The sequence below is a fragment of the Giraffa tippelskirchi genome, chromosome 11, assembly GCF_054371585.1.
Source record: "Giraffa tippelskirchi isolate mGirTip1 chromosome 11, T2T-mGirTip1v1.2.pri, whole genome shotgun sequence".
In the NCBI taxonomy this organism is placed as follows: Eukaryota; Metazoa; Chordata; class Mammalia; order Artiodactyla; family Giraffidae; genus Giraffa; species Giraffa tippelskirchi.
In genome coordinates, this window is record NC_137285.1 from 97,564,181 (window position 1) to 97,587,231 (window position 23,051).

The 23,051-nt window shown below is 35.8% G+C and overlaps 1 protein-coding gene across 3 annotated transcripts in view; it reads right to left on the minus strand.

Moving 5' to 3' along the window:
* Positions 1-2,691: 2,691 nt before the first annotated feature.
* IL18 (interleukin 18) overlaps positions 2,692-23,051 on the minus strand; it is a 29,347-nt gene continuing 8,987 nt past the window's right edge. Inside the window, exons 2-6 of one of the 3 annotated variants that reach the window (XM_081543420.1) lie at positions 15,318-15,404; positions 14,419-14,430; positions 10,127-10,261; positions 9,180-9,313; positions 2,692-7,056 (exon numbers count right to left, since the gene is read on the minus strand). In XM_081543420.1, the coding sequence (XP_081399546.1) occupies positions 6,835-7,056; positions 9,180-9,313; positions 10,127-10,261; positions 14,419-14,430; positions 15,318-15,396 (582 nt within the window). In that variant the 5' untranslated portion in view covers positions 15,397-15,404 and the 3' untranslated portion in view covers positions 2,692-6,834. Of the gene's footprint in view, positions 7,057-9,179; positions 9,314-10,126; positions 10,280-14,418; positions 14,431-15,317; positions 15,405-23,051 lie in introns of all 3 variants that reach the window. The other 2 variants (XM_081543421.1, XM_081543419.1) reach the window with 2 other exon arrangements.

A 23,051-nucleotide genomic window follows, 5' to 3' on the forward strand; every position in this document is an offset into this window, starting at 1 on the left:
AATAGCTGAGAAAAGAAGAGAGGTAAAAGGCAAAGGAGATAGGGAAAAATATACCCAACTGAATGCAGAGTTCCAGAGACTAGCAAGGAAAGATAAAAAAGCCTTCTTAAGTGAAAAATACAAAAAAATAGAGGAAAACAATAGAATGGGAAAGACTAGAGATTTCTTTAAGAAAATTGGAGATACCTAGGGAATATTTCATGCAAAGAAAGGCACAATAAAGGATAAAAACGGTAAGGACCTAACAGAAGCAGAAGAGATTAAGAAAAGGTGGCAATAATACACAGGAGAGCTCTACAAAAAAGCATTTAATGACCCAGATACCCACAATGGTGTGGTCACTCACCTAGAGCCAGACATCCTGGAGTGTGAAGTCAAGTGCGCCTTAGGAAGCATTACTCTGAACAAAGCTAGTGGAGGTGATGGAATTCCAGCTGAGCTATTTCCAATCCTCAAAGATGATGTTGTTAAAGTGCTGCACTCATTATGCCAGAAAATTTGAAAAACTCAGCAGTGGCCACAGGACTGGAAAAGGTCAGTTTTCATTCCAATCCCAAAGAAAGCCAATGCCAAAGAATGTTCAAACTACTGCACAATTGCACTCATTTCACATGCCAGCAAGATTATGCTCAAAATCCTTCAAGCTAAGCTTCAGCAGTACGTGAACCAAGAAATTCCAGAACCAAGCTGGATTTAGAAAAGGCAGAGGAACCAGAGATCAAATTGCTAACATTTGTTGGAGCCTAGGAAAAGCAAGAGTTCCAGAAAAACATCTACTTCTGTTTCATTGACTATACTGAAGCCTTTGACTGTGTGGAGAGTGAAAAAGCTGAAGCTGGCTTAAAACTCAACTGAAAAAAGGAAAATCATGGTATCTGGTCCTATAACTTCATGGCAAATAGATGGGGAAAATGTGAAAACTGTCTGATTTCATTTTCTTGGGCTCCAAAATCAATGTGGATGGTGACTGCAGCCAGGAAATTAAAAGAGGCTTGCTCCTTGGAAGAATGCTATGACAAACCTAGACAGTGTATTAAAAAGCAGAGCCATCACTTTGCAGACAAAGATCTGAATAGTCAAAGCTATGGTTTTTCCAGTAGTCATATATGGATGTGAGAGTTGGACCACAAAGAAAGCTGAGCACTGAGGAATTGATGCTTTCGAACTATGGTATTGGAAAATACTCTTGAGAGTCCCTTAGACTGCAAGGAGATCAAACCAGTCAATCCTAAAGGAAATCATTCCTGAATATTCATTGGAAGGACTCATGCTGAAGCTGAAGCTCCAATACTTTGGCCACCTGATGCAAAGAAGTCACTCATTGGAAAAGACCTTGATGCTGGGAAAGATTGAAGGCAGGAGGAGAAGGGGATGACAGAGGATGAGATGGTTGGATGGCATCACTCACTCAATGGACATGAGTTTGAGCAAGCTCTGGGAGTTGGTGATGGACAAGGAAGCTTGGCGTGCTGCAGTCCATGGTATCACAAATAGTCGGGCATGACTGAGAGACTGAACTTAATATCATATATAATGGTGAAATATTGATTGATTTCTCTCTAAGATTGAGAATAAGGCAAGTATGCTGTTTCTCATCACTTCTATTCAACATTTTACCGAGGTTCTAACCATATGGTAAAATAAGGAAAAGAAATAATCCAAATAGATTGGAAAGAAAGAAGTAAAACATCTGCTTGAAGGTCCTCTGGTGATTTTTAAAATTTTATTTTTAATTGGCAGGTAATTGCTTTTCAATGTTGTGTTGGTTTTTGCTGTACAACAACGTGAATCAGCTATGGTGATTTCTTTCTACTTAAGCTTCGCCCTCTTGGTTGATCCAGTCTGGTGCCCTGTGTCACATTGCTTCAGCCCACTTCTGATTTCCACAGTAACTGCAGTGAACAGTGCCATGCTAGCTCATACTAACAATATTGTCTTGAGTGTGCTGCACGTGTTTTCACTTTCTGCCACACGTCAATCTGCCTGGCCAAGCACTGCTAAGAAGTGTGGGGATTAACATCCCCAGGGGCAGCCTTCAATTCACGGGTGTCTGGAGCTTATGGGTATATACCCTTGACTCCTTCCCTCCAGGTAGATAATTTTGGGAGGCATTTTATATGCTTCTCAGGTGGTTCTGGACAAATCAGGCTCATAGTGAGAACCTTGATAACACAACTTATATTAGCTTGCACATTTCCTTTCTCATCCTAGTTTTCTCATTCTTGCTCCCCAGAATTACATCTCAGATAAATTACTTGCACAAAAGTCCTTGTAGTAGACTCTATCAGAGTCTACTCTAGACAAGCTAGAACTTTCATTGTGCCCCCCCTCTCAGAGCCTCCTCTTTCCTTGTGCAGAACCATCCCTTATGTCAAGATTCAGCTCACGCTATCCCTTTGTATGTCCAAGATTTCAAGTGAAGCTTTGAAAGATTATTGAAAAGGTATACCAGATTCTGTCTAGATCAAGGGGCAGGGGATTTTTAGTTTTTCAGCTCACATTTTTATAGAAACGAAAACTAAGGACCTATGCCAAAATGTCAAAAATGGTTGTCTGAAGATGGAAGTAATGGGCACTTTGAATTTTCTTCTTTCTGTTACACTGTATTTTCTAAAATTTTGGTAACAAATATGTCTTAATTTTATAGTAAGGAAAAAGTAATAAGAGTTAACATAAAAATTCAATCAAATGGAAATTTTTAAAGTAATTTTATTAAGGCATAATTTACATACCATAAATTCACCAAATTTAAGGATACAATTCAAGGATTTTTAGAAAGTTTACCAAGGTGCACAACCACTACCACATCCAGTTTTAGGACATTTTCTTTTCCCCAGTATGATTTTTCATATCTGTTTACAGTTAATCCCCATTCCCACCCCAGCTCTAGGCAAACATGAACCTACATTTCTGTCATGACAGATTTGTCTCTTCTGGGACATTGTATATAAATAGAATATCATATGATATGCAATCTTTTGTATTTGACTTTTTTAATGTAATTTTTTTAAAGTTAATTCATGTTGTAGTATTTATCTGTATTTTATACTTTTTTATTAGTAATGATATTTCAACATGGCCCTACCAAATTTTATTTATCTCTTCACTAGTTGAGGGACATTTGGGCTCTTTCCACTTTTTGCCTATTATGAATAATGCTGCTGTGAACATTAATGTATAACTCTTTGTGGAAACATATGTTTTATTTTCTTGAGTAGATATGTAAGAGTGAATTTCTGAGCCATATGAAAAAATTATATTTAACCTTAGAAGAAATTGCAAAATTGCTTTCCAAAGTGACTCTACTATTTCACATTTCTGCCAGCAGTGTATGAGAATTCCTGTTTCTTCATATTTTTTGTCAACACTTGTTATTAGCTTTTTATTTATTTATTTTTAACTAACTTAAGTATTTTGTTGTTCAGTCGCTCAGTCATATCTGATGCTTTCCAACCCCATGGACTGCAGCATGCCAGACTTTCATTAAATACAGTTAATTTAAAATACTTTATTAGCTTCAACTGAGCATACACCCAGAGAAAACCATAATTCAAAAAGACATATGTACCTCAGTGTTTATTGCAGCCCTATTTACAATAGCCAGGACATGCTATTGTAACAACCTAGAATGTTGTTATTACATGAAACAACTTAAATGCCCATCAACAGAGGAATGGATAAAGAAGATGGGGTACATGTATACAATGGAATATTACTTAGACATAAAAAGGAACAAAATAGGGTCATTTGTAGAGACACCTAAAGACTGTCATACAGAGCGAAGTAAATAAGAAATAGAACACAATATCATATATTAATGCATATACGTGAAATCTGAAAAAATTGGTATAGATGATCTTATTTATAAAACAGAAATAGAGACACAGACATAGAGAACAAATAAATGTATGGATACCAAGGGAGAAAGAGGGAGTGAAATGAATTGGGAGATTGGGATTGACATATATACATTATTGATAATATGTATAAAATAGGTAACTAATGAGAATCTACTGCATAGCACAGGGAACTCTACTCAGCGCTCTGTGGTGACCTAAATGGGAAGGAAATCCAGGAAAAAGGACAGATGTACATATTAGCCGATTCATTTTGCTGTACAACAGAAACTGACACATATTGTAAAGCAATTATACTCCAATAAAAATTTAAAAACTAAAAAAAAAATACTTTTCAGAGCCCCCCAATATATTAACTTTACATGTACAGCATAGTAGTTCAGTATTTTTATAGATTATACTCTATTAAAAGTTATTATGAGATAATGGCTCTAATTCTCTGTGCTATATAATATTAATATGTCCTTGTTTCTTATCTATTTTATACATAGTGCTTTATATCTCAACCCCATACCCCTAGTTTGCCCCTCCCTTTTCTGTTGTTTTGATCATAGCCATTCTGGTGGATGTGAAGTGGTATCTTATTGAGTCTTAATTTGCATTTGCCTAATAACTAATAATGTTAGGCATCATTTCATGTGCTTATTAGTCATTTGTATATCTTCTTTGGAGAAATTTCTATTCAAATCTTATGCCCACTTAAAAAATTGGATTGTCTTTTTACTGAGTTGAATATTTCTTTGTATTTTCTGAATACAATTTTTTTGCCATACACGTATATGCATTTACACGTATTTGCCATACACGTATATACAAATATTTTCTCTGTGGCTTGCCTTTTTACTTTCTTAATGACATCTTTTGAATAAAAAGTTTTTGAAAAAATTTAAAATTTGGAATAATAAAGAATCATAGAACTTACAAAGATATTATCTAGAGGTCCCCTGTACCATTCATCCAGTTTAACTCCCAAATTTTGAATTTTGATTAAGTTCAATTTATTAATTTTTTTCCTTTACAGATCATGCTTCTTGGGTTGTGTCTTAAAAAAACCTTTGCCCTACTCAAAGTTCTTGACATTTTCTCCTGTTTTATTCTAAAAGTTTTACAACTTCAGTTCTTAAAGTCTCTGATTTTGAATCAATTTCTGAATATAGTGGGAAGGGTCTAGTTCATCTCTGTTTGTTCATTTTATATGTGGATATTCAGTTGTTCCAGCATCATTTGTTGAAAACTCTCCTTTTCTATCAAATTGCTTTTGTCAAAAATTAATTGGCCATAAATATAGGGGTTTATTTCTGGACTCTCAAATTTGTTCCATTGATCTATATGTTTACCCTTGTGTCAGTACCAACCTATTCTGATTACTGCAGCTTGTATTAAGTTTTAAGAATAGGAAATGAAAGTTATCCAACTTTTTTCTTTTTCAAAACATTTTGGCTATTCTATGCTTTTGGATTTCCTGCTTCCCAGGTGGTTCAGTGGGTAAAGAATATGCCTGCAATGCAGGAGACGCAGGAGACACGGGTTTGATCCCTGAGTTGGGAAAATCTCCTGGAGGAGGTGAAGGCAACCCACTCCAGTATTCTTGCCTGGAGACTCCCATGGACAGAGGGTTCTAGGAGGCTAGTCCATAGGGTCACAGTAAGACACAACTGAAGTGACTTAGCACAGAGCACACACATACATTTTTGGCACAGGTTGTCAACTTCTGCAAAAAAACCTGCTGGAATTTTGGTGGAGACTGAGTTGAATCTAATGATCAATTTGGGGGAGAACTGCCATCTTAACAACATTGAGTCTTCCAAACAGTGAATGTGAAGTGTCTCGTCTCTCCATTTAGAATGTATTTAATTCTTCTCAGCACTGTTTAGAAATTTTCAATGTTTAAGACTTGTACGTCTTTTGCTAACTTTATTTATGTTATATTCTTTGTAATATCATTGTAAACGGAATTGCTTTCTTATTTTTGTATTCAGATTGTTCATTCTCATATATAAAAATACAATTCATTTTTGTATACTAATCTTGTATTCTGTGACCTCTCTGAACTTGTTTATTAATTTTAATAGGGGTTTGTGTAAACATATGGGTATATATTCCTTAGGATCTTCTACATTTAGAATCATGTTGTCTGCAAATAAGGACAGTTTTCCTTCTTCTTTTCTAATCTGGAAATGTTTTATTTCTTTTTCTTGTAATTTTATTGGCTTGAAGCTCGAGTATGATGTTAAACAGAAGTTGCAACAGCTGAAATTCTTGCATTTTTTTTTACCATTAAAGTATGATATTAGCACTAGCTTTTCATAGGTGCCATTTATCACACTGAGGAGGTTCTCTTCTCTTTCAAGTTTGTTGAGAATCTTTTACTATGAACTAGATTTTGTGAGTGCTTTCCCTGCATTTATTCAGATGATTGTGGGTTTTTATCTTTTATCCTATTAATATGGTATATTACTTGATTTTAAAATATTAAACCATCTTTACATTCCTGGATTGAATGGTACTTCATCAGATTGCATAATCCTTTTTATATGTTGCCAGATTCAGGATCAATCTGACTTTTAAAGATATCCTGACTTTGAAAGAAAGGCAAAAATTAGTCAAGTGAAGTGGTTCCTTTATAAAACCTTTAAGGTTTTAATTACTTATTGAAAACTAGAAAATTCAAGTATCAGTTTTATTCATCATTAGGACCAATAACCCCAAAGCTTCAAAACATTTCTGTTGAACATAATCTATTTTCCAATTAACACTGTACAATGTGTTTTCAAACTATGCATTCTTTTTACACTATACAGATATTTTATTCACCTGGACAAGAGGAAGTCAATTTAATTTTTCAAAAGCTTATTATTAATTTTTCAGTGACATCTTTGAGATCATTACTCATTTTATCACTATAATTACAGGTTCAAACTCATAATCTTTTTGAAAGATAAAAACTCAGATGGTTCAAACTATGCCATTTTAATATCTAGTTCTGGTTTTGAACAGTGAACATTACAGATTTATCTCCATTATCATCCTGTTTTTTCAAAATGAGTTTGAAAAGGTCATTCTCTTTTTTACAAGCTAGAAAGTATCCTTTGTACAATGAAGACTCAAACTGTATCTTATCATCATGTCCTGGAACACTTCTCTGAAAGAATATGATGTCATTTCCTTCATTATCAATGTTATCAGGAGGATTCATTTCCTATAAAGAAAAAAACTGGTTAATTTTTTTAGGACATGACCGATTTGAATATGTGCAGTTTATTTTGAAATATTGCACAGAACTAAAGAAGTTTATATTCTCAAGAATTAAGAAAAAAAAATCTCTGAATGTAGGAATACTGATCTCCTCTCCCTCTTAATCTCTAATCTTCCATTCTTCTTGACCATTTTGGCTTTCCCCACTATGTAGTGCATATTTAGGTCCAGGCCTCTGTTTTTCCTAATATATCCATCAGATGATTTCCATCTCTCCTCTCCCATTCAGTGGAGTCCATTATCTGCTCAAGATGAAGCAGAGTTCCAGCAAAGACCACAGCCTTTTTAGGCTAATATCAGTTCCTGTCTTCTTCAACCATTCACAACTATAGACATTGATGACCTTCAGCCATAAGCCTCGGTTAGCTGCAGTTTGTGAGAGAGACAACCAACTGTGAGAGAGACAGGAAGGAGCAAGAATCTCAGCTGCTTCCTTCAGCGCAGCCAAGAACCGAAACCGGCTATAAATAGCCCGGTTACTTGTTCCAGGGCTTGGTCAGCAACTTTTGGGGCTCCCCTGCCAAGCATTTCATTTCCATTGTAGTCCTGAATTTCTGTCCTGAAAGTAGTCTGTCTCTTGGCTGGACTCTGCCCTGGGAGGTCAGATGCTGATTCCAACATCTCAGTGGCAGAATGGGGTTTTCCAAAGAATGGCTAGAACCCTTGAAACTATAACCCTGCTGCTGGTCACCTAACTGACAGTACTGCCTGTGCTTTTCCCATTAGCGCATCATGCCTACTTTTCAGGATGGACTAGAAAATGTGAGGACCTCTTCAGGTTCTTTCCATGTTAATCCCAGAACCAGTAGAATATTTGAACTTTATTTTCACCCTCTGGTAGCAAAGATCTTCATAATCCTAACCAAGGACTGACAAAGAGACCTCCAGACCCAAAACAGCATCCCAGTATCCTCCTTAGTTGCCTGAAAGGACCTAGATCCACACACCCCCACCCCCACCCCTGCCAAACTTCTCAACTGGAATTTATAAAGCCATAACTCTTGACCTTTGTCCTTTATCAACAAGTGTGATCTGATTTAATGGCACTATAAACTAGTTCTCCCACTCTACTATTTGCCAAGCATTATTTTCATCTTCCTGACACTGTCCCCAATCTCTCAGTAAGAGTCTACTTACATGTGAAAGTGAAGAGTTAGTTGCTCAGTCATGTCCGACTCTTTGTGACCCCATGAACTGTAGCCCACCAGGCTCCTCTGTCCATGGGATTTCCCAGGTAAGAATACTGGAGTGGGTAGCCATTCCCTTCTCCAGGGGATCTTCCCAACCCAGGGATTGAACCTGGGTCTCCTGCATTCCATGCAGATTCTTGACCATCTGAGCCACCAGGGAAGCCCCCACTTACATACAGATCAGGCTTTTCCCAGTTTCTGATTCTGTCTTGCAGCTGAATTAGTTTTCCTCTATCCCACATGGCTTAGCTTGGCCATCTCCCGCCTTCCCTTATGATTTTGTTGCTAAGTAACAACATGTTTAATCCTCTCCACCCTGACTGTCCACCTCCAGGCTTCTAAATGCATTATAGTAACTGAGCTTCCTGACTGTCAGATCAGGGAACAGGGATTCCAAACTGTCACTTGAAGGGGTGGTACTTTGCTTGGAAGGGAATGGCTAAGGGTTTTTTGGAGGCTCTATTTGTTACAGATGCACTGATCTTACTTGGATTATATTTTAGTGTGGCTTTTCCCTCTGTCCCAAGTTGCTCCTTTGCATGTCTGTGAAGGTCTTACTCTAACTTTCAGTGGGAACTGGGTGATCTTTATTGTAGTTCTTTATTGGCAAATCTCCACTCAGAAAGTCTTCATGACATGAGATTCACTTTTGAAATACTGCCCATATGTGAGCATCCCCTGGCTGCTCTCATTGGGAGGAAAGTTTTCTGAGTCAACCATGATGTTATTACAGTAGGTTAAAGAGTTTAACAATTTTCAGTAAAATGGTTCTCTACTTCTTGCTATTCTTGTCCAGACAAAAGGTTGGACTGGGGATATTTGGGTTTTCTAATTTTGCACATAAATATGACTAAAATAAATTACGGCTCAGTCTTACCTTAAAGGAAAGAATTTTGTTCTCACAGGATAGAGTAGACATTTTCTTACACTGCACAGAGATGGTTACAGCCAGACCTCTAGTGAGGCTGTCTTTATACATATATATGATAAATACGGTCTGGGGTGCATTATCTGAAACAAACATTAATAAATGAGAACATTAGTTAGAAGAATTTTAGCAAATAAGTATTTATGGGGGTTAGCCAAAAGATAATCCTTAATAAGCCCATTTCCAATCCCACACTCTGAGATTCAGCCACTTGGCAGAAAGAGACTAAATACAGTGATTCATACATTCTTTAAAACATATTTAAGTATGTATTGTAATACAAATACAGCAGCTTTTTAAGTGTGTTAGAAATATTCTGAATTCTAAAAGACTGTCTTTAACTTTTAAACGCTAAATAGAATATTAAAGTTCAATCTGTTAAGATAAAAATTCAGCATTTTTCAAGAGTGCACCATTCACTTTTCCAACTCTGCCTAAACTCTCATATTTGAAATTCATATCCTGGAAGGCACAGTAAACTTATACATTTTCTAAGGCACTCTAAAATTTCTGGTGGAAGATAGACTTACTTGAAGTGCTTATATATTTATATTTAATTTTGAGTTTTGAAAATGTTATCAGCAATTTCAGCTATCACCAGCAAGTATTAAGAATCCAACTCAATGGAGATCACACACAGTTAATGCTATTACAGTGAAGGGATTGATGATCCAAGGATAGGTTCAAACAGCATGACCCCTAGCACTATCTTTATTGCATCATTTTTTCAGCCCAACTAAAAAATATGGATTCCCTATAAAGTTTCTTGTCAGTGAAATTAAACCACTATGACTTTTCATGTAAGCTACTGTCTATCACAGAAAATGTAAGCAGTTAAATGGAATAAGAAGAAGTAGCTTGTAATTTCCATATTTACAAATGTATATTAAAAATACCTGAACAGTCAGAATCAGGCATATCCTCAAAGACAGGTTGGTTTCCCTGGTTAATGAAGAGAACTTGGTCATTCAAATTTCGTATGATTGAGAGCTTAGGTTCAAGCTTGCCAAAGTAATCTGATTCCAGGTCTTCTAAAATGCACATGAAATCTCATTAAAAAATGTTTTTTCCAAAATTTACAAATAGGCATACTACACATTCCAGTTTTCAATAACAATCACAATTTTCTGTATTAGAAGCTCAGGTAAAATAGTGCAGTGTTTTTAAATGGACTTCCAGGGGGCACCTTGATTCTTGTTATCACTCAGAACCACTTTATTTTTTAAATCTTCAAATATCCTGCTTTTGACCACAATCTCCTATCTTTTTAGTCTCCTTAATACTTTTCTTTCACTTTGTCTAGTCTTCCTGACTCTTGATTTTCTTCCTGTCTTCCCTTCCTTCTCTATGCAGCCTGGACCTCATGATTCATCATTTATTCACTTTTGGCACTGTCTTAAATCCCAAACTCATTTGTCTTTCCACTGCAGAACTCTAAACCTGGCTGCTGAATGCACTGCTGGTAACCAATCATACAAATGTACAAACTGGTGCTACAACAAACCTTCTTTTCCAGTTCAGCATTCTCTTCCACAGTCCATAGCTGCAATTTCAAGCCTTCTTCATTCTCCTCAGGATCTCTACACCATCATCTCTGCTTTCACTTTCAGCAAATGATTTCCTGCTACTTCACTTACAAACTTGACTATGGCATCACCTCTTATTTCCTCTACCTTTCTCGTCCCAAGGGAAATGTGAAAAGGGGGCCTCTTCTGGTATCTAAGGCTAAACTTATCTGTGTCTAACATGTATTTTCAACGAGTCAATCATTCCCTCTCTTCCATCAACTCAGCAATTTTACTTCCTGGATTTTATCCTGAGGAAATAGACAAACGTGTAAATATTTCTCTATAAGAATGTCTATGGGATGAGACAAATGCTCAGGGCTGGGGCAATGGGATGACCCAGAGGGATGGGATGGGGAGGGAGGTGGGAGAGTGTCTCAGGATGGGGAACACATGTAAACCCATGGCTGATTCATGTCAGTGTATGGCAAAAAGCACTACAATATTGTAAAGTAATTAGCCCCCAACTAAAATAAATAAATTTATAAAATAAATAAATAAATAAATAAAAATAAAGAGAAAAGAAAAAAAAAAGAATATCTATGGGATGACTTTAATAATAAAAACAAACTGGACACAACTTAAATGTTCATCAGTTGGGAATTGATTAAATAGATTTTGATATTTCCTTACTATGAATTATCATGAATTTAGTATAATTATAATTTAAAATAATTATTAATTGCCATGGAAAGATGTCCATGTATATTAAATTAGAAAAAGAAGCTTAAGTATGGTATTTTATTAATATATTTGTATAAAACATAAAAATAATAGCAATGAATATTTTGGGGTTATTTTCATGTTTTAATTTTTCTTCATTTTCTTATCTTCATTGCCTGAATTATTTATAATAAACAAATTATTTTTATAATCAGAACAACATAAAGTTTTTCATTTTGAGATTGAAAGCACCTCCATCAACAGAACCCCACTCTAAAGCCTGTCTTGTTTCTTTCCTCCTTGTAGTAGCTGAGCTTCTGGTAATAATTGTATGCATCATTTCCTTACTTTTCATTCACAGTTCTACTCATTGCAAGCTTCTACTCACTGGCTCCATTTTTCCATCAAATTGCTTTCACCAAGATCCCCAAACTCCCTGTTGCTAATTATAACAGATGCCTTCTGGCTCTTGATTTTCAAGGCTGCAAAATTCAACACAGCGCCTACTATCTCCATATTGAAATGCTCTCCTGGGGTTCCGTGGCTTTCTCTGTTTTTCTTCTTCCTCTTTGGCTACTCTGCTCTGTTCTTTATTAGCTTCTCTTTCTACCGAATCCTTTAAATATAGGTATTCCTCAGAGTTTAGTCCTTGACTTTTACTTTCTCACGCTACACATTTCCTCCAATTTGTCACTGTTATTCTTATAGCTCCAGATGACATTTCTATACGTCTCTCACATCATGTGCAGCCCAAAAGTTTATCCTGAGTTTAGAACCACATGTCTAAAAATCTACTAGACATCTCCACTAGGAAGTCATACAGATAAGATCATCAATCACCATTACTAAATCCATCATCTATCTTTCTCTTTGCCTCTCAAACCTCTCCACCTTGCTCTTCCTCCTGTGTTTACTATTTCACTTGGATAGTACAAATTGCCTATCTGAAAAAACATAGGCATCATCTTTTCTTTCTTTCCATCCCTTTCAAAATCCATGTCCTATTGATTTTTCCAAGTTTTTTTTTTAATCCATTCACAGCTCTTCAATGGCACCCCACTGTGCCTATCTTAATTCATGTCACCATCATTTCTTAAAGGGACTACAATAATAGCCTCTTAATTGGCATCTCCCTTTTATTGTCCACACGACAACTCTTTATACTGAAGCTAGAAGGAATTAAAATTCAATCTTAACTAAAGTTAACGTTCAGAGATATGATCATGTTATCTTTCAATTTTAATGAATGACATGGTCACCTTGAATAAAGTTTATATTTTCCATATTTTCCTTGCAGTTTGTGCCATTATGACTAAATTTGAGTCAATGGAATATGAGTGGACTTAATGTTTACAACTTCTAAATAGAGCCTTTCTTTGAAAAGAGTGGACCTGTTTTCCTCTTATTTTGAAGACTTTTTTGCTAGCTGGGATATAGATTCAGAAAGTGTGATGAAGACTTTCAAGTATGTAGATGAGTTCAACAACTAGGAGATGATGGAAGAGAAAAAGAAAAACTTTAGATTCCAACATCATCAGGCTGCATCCAGCCATAATAATACTGAACTACTGCCTACCTGGATTCATATTCAAGAGCAGTATTTTTTTTTAATCTTATCCAGTTACTATATTTTGGGATCTCTTTGTTACAGAAAATTAATCTGTATCCTACATCATACATATTGTGCTTAATGAATCCCCAAAACCCAAACATAAGGTTGAGATTTCATATATCAGAATAAGAGAAACTTATGAATCTGCATCCTATTTTTCATTCCTCTCTCATTTATTTTCCTACTGCCGCTCTATTCCCATTCTGAATAATTCAAGTCCTTAAACATGCCATGCTTTCTTTTGCATCTTGATCTTTCCATGTGTTCATCTCTCTGCCCAGAATATCTTCTCTTGGCTAACCCTTATCGACTTTTCATTTCTGTCCCTCCTTCAAAATGCCCTCCCAGAATCTACTAGACTAAGTGAGGTGCCCTTCTGTGTGCTCCCACAGCATCCTGTGCCTTGGTAACACTCCACATTCCAACTGCCTTCCTCATGCGCCTGCTTCTCCCATGAGAACTGTGTTTTACTCCCCATTGTGTCAGAGTGCCTACATAGTGCCAGAGATACAGATGCCAGAACTTGCTGAATCAAGTAAATAGGTGTAGAGCAATCTTTCAGAAACATGAGGAGCTATATGACAATAGTTTATCAATAAATCTGGAGAAAGAAATCTGAAGGAATAGTATTTTTCAAAAGTTCCTGTTTTCTATTTTTGGTCTAGTAGGGATCATGTTAAGAATGGGGAAAGTGCTATTTTTAAGGAAAAGTATGAGAAACTAGTGACCTTTAATAATTTGGGGGTCTGTTAGAAGATCATAGGCTTTATAGGTATGAGCCTCTCTGAATGCCAGAGGAACAAGGTTGGGTACATTCACTTCTCAGGAAGACTTACTGACTCAACCTCACTGGTCTGTTTGCTCTATCCTCCCCCTTCTCCTCTACTTCCAGAATTCCCTGCACCCTGGGGGCCTGCCAGGCTTCTTTCCAGGCCATTCTGAAAATGGTTGGGAGGCGGAGGGTTGAAGAAGGAAGATGTTCCTGATTTTGGCCAACAATTCTCATTCTTCAGTACCCTGTTCCTATGTACTCCAGAGAACCCATGACTTTCTGCTAATCTCAGGATGTGTGTAACAGGCAAGGTCTATTTTGGAGATTCTAATAGCTGACAATTTCCTAAGGTGGGAGAAACATATTTTGTTGGAAATTCTTTTTTGTATCCCTTATAGTCGTCTTTATTCCAAGGCAGTGCTAGTGAGTCCACATTCTTTTGAGGGAATATTAGCTTCTCAAATAGACTGGTATCAGTTTCTATCAGCTGAGAATGGTATTATGGATGTGTCTGTGGGATGTTTACTCAAGTAGCTATTTATTTTGCAAAGAAAGAGAAATAAAGTTATACTTTACCATCATTTTCAGCTAAAGGGGAAAAAAAGAAACAAAATATGTTAATTCTATATTTCAACTCAGAATGTCCTCTCACAAACCCTTTTATTACTCTTTTCTGCCCCTCTGTATTCTTTAACCCATATCTTACTGCTGATGGCCTTTGCTGGCCTCCATAAAAGTATATAATCATCCAGAAGGTCTCATAAAATGAAGCTAATTGGTATGTTCTCAGGTATGGTAGGTATAAAACCTAAATCTAGGTTTCATAAATTTAAATTTGTAGCTAAAAAGAAATTTTATAAAGTGATAGATTTTAATCTTAAATTTATTGCTTCGATGGAAAGTCACCAAAGAACTTGCTATGAAGCTTTCAAGTGAAACCAAACTGCCCAAGGAAGATTAATCATAAGAATTTGTTTTTATTTGTCAAACGTATTTACATAAAATAACTCCCAGAACTCTAGATGTAAGATACATATCTCTTATGTAATATTCCAATTTGCTTTGGGAAATTGTATTACCCAAACGTATCCAATTCTGTGGGATTTTCATGACACGCACCTGCAGCCATCTTCTGGGTGGGCTGCTATGAACTAAATGCCAGGTGGCAGGACAGAGTATTGGGACCTTGGACACACTACGATTAATTTCTAGAGGCCCAATATTTTTTTCCAGAGAAGTGTGTATATTACAATAGAATTTGGTAACAAAAAACAAGTCACTTAATAGTTTGCCTATAATAACATCTTTTCCAGTTGAATTGTTGTTCAGTCGCTCAGTTGTGTCCGACTCTTTGTGACCCCGTGGACTGCAGCACACCAGGCTTCCCTGTCCTTCACCATCTCCTGGAGCTTGCTCAAACTCTAGTTGAATACATGTATCTAAACCCTGTATTTGGCCCACTGTTTTGAACTTACCTACAAAATAAAGTGTATTGTTAATAAATTTCATTTCCACAAAGCTGATGCAATTGTCTTCTACTGGTTCTGCAGCCATCTTTATGCCTAATGAAAGCAAACAGTCACCCATTAAAAGGTAGTGATTGTTCCTTTTACACAAGGAATCTTTTACCACTTACTGCCTTGTTCTACCTCCAATTTCAGAAGTCCAGCATGCTCATGAACACTCTGGACATTTAATAAATGCCAGGAGTCTTCAGTTTATGAATGCATGTGTTCAAATATTCTCTTGCAAACCATTAGATATTTGAAATCTAGATAATGGAAGTATATTCTCATTAAACAGTGTTATAAAGGGAGGATAAGTAGTCCATTATTGAACTGATTTACTATTTCAGTATTTTGTTGGAAATTTACATATATTATCAGTATAAACACAGGATGTCAGAAACATATCTAATCCTGTCCTTTAACAAGAGACTAGTTCCATCTCTGCCTTACAACCAATGGGATCCTGTGAGTGAAAGATTGAAGACTGTGACTTCACTGTCAAAGTGCTAAAGGTGAGGCAATGCTAAAAATGGTGTTTCTGCCTGGGAGTGGGGGTGGGGTAGAAGGAGGTTGAAGGGCTCTGCATCTGATAGCTCCCTGTCTGAGCCAGAGGAGCTTTTGATCTGGAGTCTGGATTGGACTATGTTATGCTTTTAGCACAAGTAATACATAAATACAATCTTTCTGCTAAAAAAAAACCAAATAATACAGAATTTGAAAATGCTAAGAATTGTTTTCCTCTTTTCCTCTGTTCCACTCCACCCAACCTCACTCCAAAATGGTGTGTATCCTTCCAGACCTTTGTTGATGGAGCAAGGGTTCTAAATCTTGGAAATCTGTGAACTTGGCTAGGGGAAAAAAAACACACAAATATTTTCACCAACTTGTAATTGAAATTTAACAATTCCTTCCATTATGCTGCAGGAAACAAACCACAGTATTATTCACAGTATCTGTGACTATCATTAATAGACATATGTATTTTCTACTGTATTATAATTGTTGCAGAGATCTTGAAATATGGCTCATTACTACTTTGAAACATATGGAAGTTATTATTTTCAGCATGACATCTTGTTATTTAATGTGTTAATAAAGACTCACATATAAACCTATTAAAATTTGTTAAATTTTTTTTGGTAACTAATTATGAAGGATTTCCTTTCTAATCCTAAGTATTTAATTTTATGCATATAAAAACATGATTCTGAAAAGGACTCCACAGACTCACCAGACTGGCCGTGGGGGGGTCCATGTCACAGAAATGATTAAGAAATTCTACTCTAGACTTCAGAGGTCCATGGCTCCCTGAGGACAGTTATGGTTGGTCCTCCAAGGAAGATGGTTAGGACAAAGTTGTCAATTGGTTTATATGCCTATACTTAGAGGTTGAGAAATGACTCAAATTTTTTCTAGCACAGTTTGCTAGAGGCCAAACATATATAGAGGAAGGAGGAAATTAAAACCCACTTGAAAACACTTAACTCATATTAAGCTAATATAAACTAATTATTACCTGGTGGCTACTTTTGTTATTTTTTATTACGGAAAATTTGTACACATTGTGAAATGATCACCACAGTAAATCTAGTAACAATCTGTTACTGTACACTTGTAAAATTTTTTTCTTATGATAAGAATTTCTAAGATAATTTATTAGTAACTTTCAAATTTGTAATAAAATATTATTGACTACAGTGCACATGCTGTACTTTACATCCTATAACTTATTTATAACTTGAAGTTTGCACTTTTTGATCCCCTTCATTAATTTTGCCTGCCCCTTCCCCCTCCCCTCTGTCAACCACTAATCTGTTCTCTATGAGCTTTATTTTGTTTCATTTTTTTAAAATTTCATATATAAGTGAAATTATATAGTATTTATCTCTCTGTTGGATTTATTTCACTGCTAAGTGATAGCTATAACACCATCAAGGTCCATTCATGTTGTTGCAAGATTTCATTATTTTAATGACTAGTATTCCATTATATACACCACATCTTCTTTATCCATCCATCCATTGATGGATACTTATGTTGTTTCCTGTTCAGTTCAGTTCAGTCCCTCAGTCATATCTGACACTTTGTGACCCCATGGACAGCAGCACACCAGGCTTCCCTGTCCATCACCAACTCCTGGAGCTTGCTCAAACTCGTGTCCATTGAGTCGTTGATGCCATCGAACCATCTCATCCTCTGTTGTCCCCTTCTCCTCCGGCCTTCAATGTTTCCTAGCACCCAGGTCTTTTCCAATGAGTCAGTTCTTCACATCAGGTGGCCAAAGTATTGGAGCTTCAGCTTCAGCATCGGTCCTTCCAATGAATATTCAGGACTCATTTCCTTTAGGATTGACTGGTTGGATCTCTTTACAGTCCAAGGGACTCTTAAGAGTCTTCTCCAACACCACAGTTCAAAAGCATCAATTCAAAAGCACTCAGCTCTCTCTATGTCCAACTCTCACATCCATACATGACTACTGGAAAAACCATAGCTTTGACTAGACAGACCTTCATCGGCAAAGTAATGTCTCTGCTTTTTAATATGCTGTCTAGGTTGGTCATAGCTTTTCTTCAAAGGAGCAAAATGTCTTTGAATTTCATGGCTGCAGTCACCATCTGCAGTGATTTTGGAGCCCAAGAAAATAAAGTCAGCCACTGTTTCCATTGTTATTTTCCATGAAATGATGGGACTGGATGTCATGATCGTTGTTTTCTGAATGCTGCATTTTAAGCCAGCTTTTTCACTCTCCACTTTCACTTTCATCAAGAGGCTCTTTTGTTCCTCTTCACTTTCTGCCACAAGGGTGGTGTCATCAATATCTGAGGTTATTGATATTCCTCCCAGCAATCTTGATTCTGGCTTGTGCTTCATCCAGCTTGGCATTTAGCATGATGCACCCTGCACATAAGTTAAATAAGCAAGGTGACAATATACAGCCTTGACGTACTCCTTCCCCAATTTGGAACCAGTTCATTCTTCCAAGTCCGGTTGTAACTGTTGCTTCTTGACCTGCATACAGATTTCTCAGGAGGCAGGTAAGGTGGTCTGGTATTCCCATCTCTTTCAGAATTTTCCACAGATTATTGTGATCCACACAGTCAAAGGCTTTGGCATAGTCAATAAAGCAGAAATAGATGTTTTTCTGGAACTCTCTTGTTTTTTCTATGATCCAGTGGATGTTGGCAGTTTGATCTCTGTTTCCTCTGCCTTTTCTAAATCCAGCTTCAACATTTCTGGAAGTTCCTGGTTCACATATTGTTGAAGCCTAGCTTGGAGAATTTTGAGCATTACTTTGCTAGCGTGTGAGATGAGTGCAATTGTGAGGTAGTTTGAGCATTCTTTGGCATTGCCTTTCTTTGGGATTGGAATGAAAACTGACCTTTTCCAGTCCTGTGGCCACTGCTAAGTTTTCCAAATTTGCTGGCATATTGAGTGCAGCACTTTAACAGCGTTATCTTTTAGGATTTTCCATATCTTGCCTATTATGAATCATCTTGCAATGAACATAGGTTTGAATACATCTCTTTGAATTAGTGTTTTTGTTTTCAACAGATACTCAGAAGTAGAATTGCTAGGTCATATGATAATTCTATTTTTAACTTTTTGTTTTCCATGGTGTCTGCAGAAGTTTACATTTCCACAAACAATGCATAGAGTTTCTTTTTCTGCACATCTTTGCCAACACTTGCTGTTTCTTATTCTTTTGATAATTTTGAGAGATATATAGATGATAAGTTGTCCTTCTGATGATTAGTGATACTGAGCATCTTTTTATGTACCTGTTGGCCATTTGTATGTCTTGTTTGGAAAAATGTCTATTCAGATCCTCTGACCATTGTTAAAGTCAGGTTTTTGTTGTTGTTGCTGTTATTGGTTGTATGAATTCTTTATATACTTTGACTATTAATCCTTTATTGGATATGATTTGCAAATATGTTCTCCCATTCAAATGTTGCCTTTTACTTTCATCGATAGTTTTCTTCACTGTGCAGAAGGTTTTTTGTTTGACATAGTCTCATTAATTTGGAGTCAGAGCCAAAATATATATATATATGTGTATATATATATATATATATATATATATATATATATATATATATTGCCAGACTGATGTCAAGGAGATGTCTGCTTATGCATTCTTCTAGGAGTTTCATGGTTTCTGGTCTTACATTTAAGTCTTTAATCCACTTTGAGTTAATCTTTCTGTAGAGTGTAAAGCAGTGGGCCAGTTCATTTCTTTTGCATGTGGCACCAGTTTTCTCAATACAATTTATTGAAGAGACTGTCGTTTTCCATTGTATATTCTTGCCTCCTTTTTCATAGATTAACTGGTCATACATGTGTGGGTTTATTTCAGGGCTCTCTGTCTTGTTCCACTGATCTATGTGCCTGTTTTTTTTTTTTTTTTTGCTACTATCATACTGTTTTGAATTGCTATAGCTTGCAATGTATTAATAGTTTGAAATAAGGGAGTATAATGCCTCCAGCTTTGTTCCTTTTTCTCAAGATAGCTTCAGTTACTCAAAATCTTTTGTGGTTTCATACAAATTTTAGGATGTATTGTTCTATTTCTGTGAAAAATGCCCTTGAAGTTTTAATAGGGATTGCATTGAATCTGTAATATTGCTTTGGGTAATATGGACATTTAAATCATATTAATTCTTCCAATTCACAAGCATGGAATATCTTTCCATTTATTTGTATCCCCTTCATTTCTTTCATCAGTGTCATATGGTTTTCAGCATTACAGGTCTTTCACCTCTGACTAAGTTTATTCCTAGATATTTTATTCTTTTTGATGCAATTGTAAATGGGATTGTTTTCTTAATTTCTCTTTTTTGTTCTTTGTTGTTAGTGTATAATAAAGCAACAATGTTTGTATACTGATTTGTACTTTGCAACTTTACTGTATTCATTTATTAGTTCTAACTTTTTTTTGTGGAGTCTTAGGATTTTCTATGTATAAAATGATGCTTTCTGCAAATAGTGACAGTTCTACTTCTTCCTTTCCAACTTGGACATCTTTCATTTCTTTTTCATGATGAATTACCCCAGCTAGGAGGGCCCATACTGTGTTGAATAAAACTGGCAATAGTGGGAATCCTTATCTTGTTCCTGATCTTAAATAAAAAATTTTCAGCTTTTTGCTGTTGAGTATGATGTTAGCTGTGGGCTTGTCAAATATGGCCTTTATTATGTTGAGGTGAGAACTCTATACTCACTTTGTTGAGGACTTTGTGTGTGTGTGTATGAAAGGGTGTTGAATTTTGCCAAATACTTTTCTGCATTTACTGAGATGATGATAAGATTTTTATCCTTTATTTTGTTAATCTAGTGTATCACATTGATTTGTGGAAGTGAACAATCCTTGCATCCCTGGAATAAATCCCACTTGACCATGGTGTATGATCCTATTAATGTATTGTTGAATTTGGTTTGTTAATATTTTGTTGAGAATTTCTGCATCTATACCCATGAAGGATATTAGTCCATAATTTTTTTCTGGTTTCCTTGTCTGATTTTGGTATCAAGGTAATGCTAGCCTTATAAAATGAGTTGGAAGCATTCACTTCTCTTTAGTTTTTTGGAACACTTTCAAAAGGATTGATGTCAATCTTCTTTGAATGTTTGGTAGAATTCATTAGTGAACATTTCTGTCCTAGACTTTTGTTTGCTAGAAGGTTTTTGATAGCTGATTCAGTCCAGTCTTCGAAACTGAATATTTCTAGAAATTATCCATTTCTTCTAGTTTGTCTTGTTAGTTGCTGCATAACTGTTTACAGAACTCTTTCATGATTCTTTGTATTTCTTTGTATCAGTTGTAATTTCTGCTCCTTCATTTATGATCTTTTTTGTTTGAGTTCTTTGTCTTTTTTTCTTATCTCCTTAAGGTTTGTCAATTTTATTTATCTCAAAGAACCAGATCCTTGTTTCATTGATCTTTTCTATTATCTTTTGGGCTTCCCAGGTGCCACAGTGGTGAAGAACCAGTCTGCCAGTGCAAGAGATGCAGGAGACACAGGTTCGATCAATCCTTAGGTCAGAAAGATCCTCTGAAGAAGGAAATGGCAACCCACTCCAGTATTCTTGCCTGGAAAATTTCATGGACAGAGGAGCCTGGTGGGCTACAGACCATGGGGTTGCAAAGAGTAGGACATGACTGAGCACACATGTATGCACGTTGTCCTTTTAGTTTGTATTTCATTTATTTCTGCTCTGATTTTTATTATTTCCTTCCTTCTGCTGACTTTGGGCTTAATTTGTTCTTTTTTAAGTTCTTTAATTGTAAAGTAGGATCATTTATTTGAGATTTTTCTTATATCTTGAAGTAGGCCTGTATCACAACAAACTTCCCTCTTAGAACTCCTTTGGCTGTATCCCATAAGTTTTGGCATGTTAATTTTCCATTTTCACTTGTCTCAAGGTAATTTTTTAATTTCTCTTTTCATTTGTTCATTGACCCTTTGGTTGTTCATAGAATGTTGTTTTATCTCCAAATATTTGTGATTTTTTTTTTAATAGTTGATTTCTATTTTCAAACCATTGTGGTGAGAAAAGACGCTTGATATGATTTTGATCTTAAATTCATGAAACTTGTTTTGTGGCCTAACATACACTCTTTCTTGAAGAATATTCCACATGCACTTGGGTGCACTTAAGAAGAATGTGTATTCTGCTGCTTTTGGCTGGAATGTTCTGTATATATCTGTTAAGTTTGAAATGAGTCTTGTAGGCAGCATATAGATGGTTCTTGTGTTTTTATACATTCAGCTACTCTCTGTTTTTTGATTGGAAAATTTAGTCCCCTTACTTAAAAAAATTTTTTTTATCTATTTTAATTGGAGGATAATTACTTTACAATACTGTGATGGCTTTTGCCATACATTAACATGAATCGATCATGGGTATACATGTGTACCCCCATCCTGAACTGCCTTCCCACCTCCTTCCCCACCTTATCCCTCTGGGTTGTCCCAGAGTACTGGCTTTGGGTGCCCTGCTTCATGCATCAAACTTGCACTGGTCATCTATTTTACATATGGTAATTACATGTTTCAATGCTATTCTCTCAAATCATCCCACTTAGTCCCCTTACTTTTAAGATAATTATTGATCAGTATGTACTTATTGCCAATTTGTTAATAGTGTTCTGCCTGTCTGCCTGTTTTATCATTCCTTTTGTTTCCTCATTTGATTTCTTCTCTGTTGTTTGATGACTTTCTATAGTGTTATGCTTAGATCCCTTCCTCATTTTTTTTTATGTATCTACATTTTTGCCTGGTGGTTACCATGAGAGTGACATCCAAACAGCTTATATATAAAATATATATTTTAAGTTTATAAGAAGTTGAAATGTATTACAAAACTCTACATTTTCATTTCCACCCCAAACATCATATGTTTTGATGTCATAGTTTAAATTTTTTACTTTCTGTATCCCTTAATTAGTTATTTTGTAGTTTTTAAAATTACTTTGGTCTTTTAATCTTTATACTAACTTTGTAAGTGATTAATCCACTAATTTTATTATATATTTACCTCTATAATGAGATTTTTACTTTCATCTGCTTCTTGTTCCTAATTAGTGCACTTTCTTTTCAGCTTAAGAAAGTCCCTTTAACATTTTTTGTAAGACTGGTTTAGTGGAGATGAACTCCTTTAGCTTTTGTTTGCTTGAAAAGGTATTTATTTTTTTTCCAG